We start from the raw sequence: 4704 nt of genomic DNA, 5'->3' as shown, positions 1-4704 counted from the left end.
TTCGGCAAATTTTTGATTATTATTAAAAGTAAAAGGGCAAGAAGATTTTATCAAATTTAGAAGCTATCTCTAGATGAATTCCACAGATACATGTGTGGAATTTTCCTCATAAAATTCACCCCTCACAAATTAAGACAATCAGACAAAGGAGAAATGCCCAGAAGCTGTTTTGGGGAATTGAAAATATGCCCAGTATTGATCCTGTGAAATAACTGGGGTAAAACCCCCCGAAAGACTGATCAGCCATCCTGCATATGTGGAAAGCACTTTGATATTTAAACACATCTTTGGATCTTTGATCTTTGGAGCTCTGCAGTTTTCATCAGGATGAATGATGCCATCTAACATAAGAGCAGATTCTGAAGAACTCAGAGTACATCTAAATTGGAACCATAATTGAGTTTTGCTTCTTAGGACCTGATCTGACCAGCCACTGTGGGTCTGAGTGCAATTGGGTGCCAGTGGCCATTAAACAAGCTTGCTTTGTGAAAGTCAACTGGAGCTTCCTACTGTGGACTTTCATGAGCCTGGGGAGTGCAATTCCTCTAAGCCTTCCAGAACCATGGATTCCACAAAGCTTCTAAGCCAGTGGTTCTCAACCTTTCTAATGCCGCGACCCTTTAATACAGTTCCTCATGTTGTGGTGACCCCCAACCATAAAACTATTTTCGTTGCTACTTCATAACTGTAATTTTGTTACTGTTATGAATCATAATGTAAATATCTGATATGCAGGATGTATTTTCATTGTTACAAATTGAACGTAATTAAAGCATAGTGATTAATCACAAAAACAATATGTAATTATATATGTGTTTTCTGATGGTCCTAGGCGACCCCTGTGAAAGGGTTGTTCGACCCCCAGGTTGAGAACCGCTGCTCTACACTAAAACATTTTCTACATAATGGGTCTCCAGGCACACGGAGAAAGCACAGTACATGCTATTGTACAACCCGTAATTTGTTTCCCATGAAAACCCTCAAATTGGTCTGCTCGCTGATGGGAACACTAACTGTGACATTGTTCCTGTCAGTGGTTTGGAGGCTGAAAATCCCGTTTTATTCTCAAGGCTCAAAGCCTTTTTATGGAATGGCTATCATGATCTCTCTCTCCTAGTAGCCTGGGGATGGGAAAGGGGGTTGCAGAGAGGGGCTCTGAGCAGTTCCCTGTCTAGAGAGAAGTTGGATAATTGGTGTTGTCACTGTCACCTTGCGTAAACATAAAATAAACATGAGCACAAAGCTAGGCCAGCAGCCATGCCAGGTGGGAAGGCCAGGAGAGGTGGGGAAGCTTACCTTTTTGACTTCGTATTTAATGGCGAGTTTGATCCGGCTCAGACTTGGACGGTGGTGGTCGGACCAGACTTGGAAATTCACATCACCATTTAAAATTGCTTCCACCTCTTCTGTGTCTCGGCATAGGTCCAGCACGCCCACCACAAAATCCTTGCATTGCATAGATAACTTCCTGTAATCGTTCTAACAGAATAAAGAGAAATCAAGGGTGTGTCATACTGAGCCCCACAGGTGGGCTTGCCCAGCACAGCAGGGTTGATCAGCAACTATCCACCAAGTGTGAGCTTATGGAGAGCTTTAGAGCCAGGGGATGTGCTTGATCCAGAAGGCAGGGCAATTTGTCTTGACACACAATCTAGAAGACATCTTCTCTAAGCTAGGATTTATCAAGATGTGCTCCATTGGGTCACCTGCATCAGAGTCAGCCTGGGTGCCTGCTAAAACTGCAGACACAAGGCCCTGTCGCAGACTTATCATATCAGAATTCATGGAGATGAGGCCCAGGAATCTTTTGTCCTGTAAGCGATTCTGATGCCTGCCAAAGACCGTCCTGGGCCCTTTCAAAGCAGCAGCTCTCCCTGCTCAGTTCTGAGGGAGGAGTAACAAGGAATGAACTTCTAAGGCGAGTGAAACTAACACTTCACTCATTTACCACCAGTCTATAATGGAAGCTGCTCTTCACAGGAAGTTTACAGAAAAGATACGGCTGATATGCTAAATTGGAAAAAAATGTGCACAGGTGTGCTTTCTTTTTATATGCTGAAAAACCTGCTTGTAAATGATCAATTTAAAAACCAAATGTAATTTAAATCTAACAGGAGCTTTGCTTACCACAAAGCCTTTTGTGTGGCAAATCATGGCGTCTTAAATTGCTTGCCTGTTGAATAAGCAATTTTAGACTTGACTTTTTTGGTTTTGTTTTTTAATAAATTGCTGCTGGAGTTCTCTCTTCTCTTCCCTAGGAATACCTTTTGGAATTACTTCTGAGAGGCTGACTTCCTTTCCTAGTGATAGGCCAGCTTCTCTCTCCCCCAGACAGACTACTTCAGTTCCAGATAATTATCCAAAATATGTCGGACAAAAATATGTTTCATGTCACCCTCATACCAGTACTCCTCCCAAATGTTTTCCCCTGGAGGCTTCCTTGTTGATTTCTTAGTTGAAATGAACCTATTCGGAGTCTGTTCAGAAAGGACACAAGAGACAAACATCCTTTCAGTGCTAATCAATGTCAGCAGCCCTGACTGGTTATAGTTGATAAACAGGAGTGCAGTTTTGCTTTTCCAGAACTTGGATTCCTCAGCAAGTAGATGTAAGCCGGGCAAACTGCAGAAGCTTAGCCATTTTTCTGAATTAATGATTCTTGTCTCCTTCCAGCACTGCTGTATCAAAATGTCCCCTTACATTATAAAAAAGATACGTAAATGTGTATTAGATAGGACAAAGAAAAAGGATCAGGAAAATGTTTTCAGAAAAGAGGGACCTCCCATTTATATAAATAATTTAGGGAGAAGGGACATGCTAGAAAAAAATAATGACTGCACAGCTCAGGCAGATTGCCATGGGAAAAAAATTCAGGGAAGATATTTGGAGCGTTTAGGTTTTGGCAAAGAGCCCAGAGAATTTGTGGTGACATGAAGAGCTGTGTTCTGTGTTCCTTCATTTCTCCTTTCCTTTCCCTCCCTAACTTCCTCTGTTCCTTCCTTCCTTCCCCTTCCTTTCTTCCTTCCTTATTGAGAGCCTACTATAACTAGGAATAAAAAATTGGCAGTGAACAAAGCAAATGTGGTCACCGAGTAGTGTGGGGGTAGAGGAGGCTAGGGATCCACTCTCAGGATTGTGCAAGAGAAATGCTAAGTAAAACTTTCTCAGAGCTTGTCCCAGCTAAGATAGTCTGAGAGCCTCAATGAGCTAGAGGTGGAAGTTCAAGGAAATGGACAAGAAGGGTCACTTCTTTACATGCACCTATTCAACTCTGGTAGTTCTGCTGCTACGACTCAGTTTCCCTGAATCCCTGCCCCCTACTTCATCAACTTTATTGGTGCTTTCTCAAGAGCAAGGAGTCTCTGAATATTACTGCCTGTTTTGATAAAATACAGACTTCCCTATTATCTAGTCAAGACCTCATCTCTTGGTGGACACTCCTGCCTAGAGCTGAATGCATGGATGGATGTAGAAAGGAAGTGGAAAGGGCTTGACCCAGGCCTTGGCCCAGGCTCCCTGTGCTAGGAGCAAATCAGACTGTACTGCCCTAGAGCCTCTGCACGTTTCTTGGTTCAGCACAGTTCAGAATACAAGGCACCATTTCATTAGAAACTTTCACTTTTCTGGGGCTTTTTTAGCTAACCTGGACATGGTATGGGGAGACACACCAGAACCAGCAGCTAGGTTTTTGCTTTCTGCATTAGACACTTAGGCTGGAAGGCAACAAGCCTGGTGTCTGCAGATGGCTTGAAGAGACAGAAAGAACCTGTGTCATCTGGAGCCCAGAGATGACATGAAAATGGATAGTTGCTGATAGGGGGGTCATGGCCCAGGCTTATAAGAACATCCTGGGGGATTATGATGATTATGATTTTCTGTGTTATCCCTGAGCTCAGTGAGCCTTCCAAGCCATACACTGCAACTTTAGTTGAGACACATACCCCAAACCTCACAGGTACCCCTTTTAAAAATAACATTTCTACCATCTGAATTCTGCCAGTTCCAATGGGTGACAGATGTTCTACCTGCATCATCTCATTCAATCCTTGTAAAAACCTCATGATGAAAGCACTATCAGCATTTTCAATTCACAAATATGGAACCTAAGACTCAAAGAGATAAGAATTTACTTTTCCTTATGCAGTTGTCCTCCGTATTAATGGGGGAGATATATATATATATATAATGTTCTAAGACACCGAGTGGATAGTACCAAATCCTATATTTAATGTTTTTTCCTATATATCCATACCTATGATAAAGTTTAATTTGTAAATTAGGCACGGTGAGAGATTAACAACAATAATAAAGTAGCACAATTATAATATACTGTAGTAAATTATGTTAATGTGGCATTATTAAGTAAAGTAAGAGTTACTTGAACACAAGCACTGTGATACCATGGCAGTCAATCTGATAACTGAGACTACTAATGACTAATGGAGAGGATTGTGTACACAGTATGGATACGCTGGGCAAAGGGATGGTTCACATCCCAGGTAGGACAGTGTGAGATACTGTGAAATTTCAACATGCTACTCAGAGCAGTGAGCAATTTAAAACTTAATTGTTTATTTCTGGAGTTTTATATTTAATACTAGAGGCCTGGTGCATGGAATTCATGCACGGGTAGGGTCCCTAGGCCTGGTCAGCAATCAGGGCCGATCAGGCTCCCTGACTCCCTGCTTCAACACCTCCTCTTTC

General features: G+C 42.2%; 1 protein-coding gene across 1 annotated transcript in view; it reads right to left on the bottom strand.

Moving 5' to 3' along the window:
* Positions 1 to 4704, bottom strand: part of TRPC7 (transient receptor potential cation channel subfamily C member 7) — a 141248-nt gene that overhangs the window by 94167 nt on the left and 42377 nt on the right. The window contains exon 3 of the mRNA XM_006753530.1: positions 1297 to 1479. Within this exon, the coding sequence (XP_006753593.1) occupies positions 1297 to 1479 (183 nt within the window). The remainder of the gene's footprint in view (positions 1 to 1296; positions 1480 to 4704) is intronic.

The sequence above is a fragment of the Myotis davidii genome, unplaced genomic scaffold, assembly GCF_000327345.1.
Source record: "Myotis davidii unplaced genomic scaffold, ASM32734v1 scaffold471, whole genome shotgun sequence".
Lineage (NCBI taxonomy): Eukaryota > Metazoa > Chordata > Mammalia > Chiroptera > Vespertilionidae > Myotis > Myotis davidii.
The sequence above is the reverse complement of the archived record's forward strand: the minus strand, read 5'-3'. Positions and strand labels throughout refer to the sequence as shown.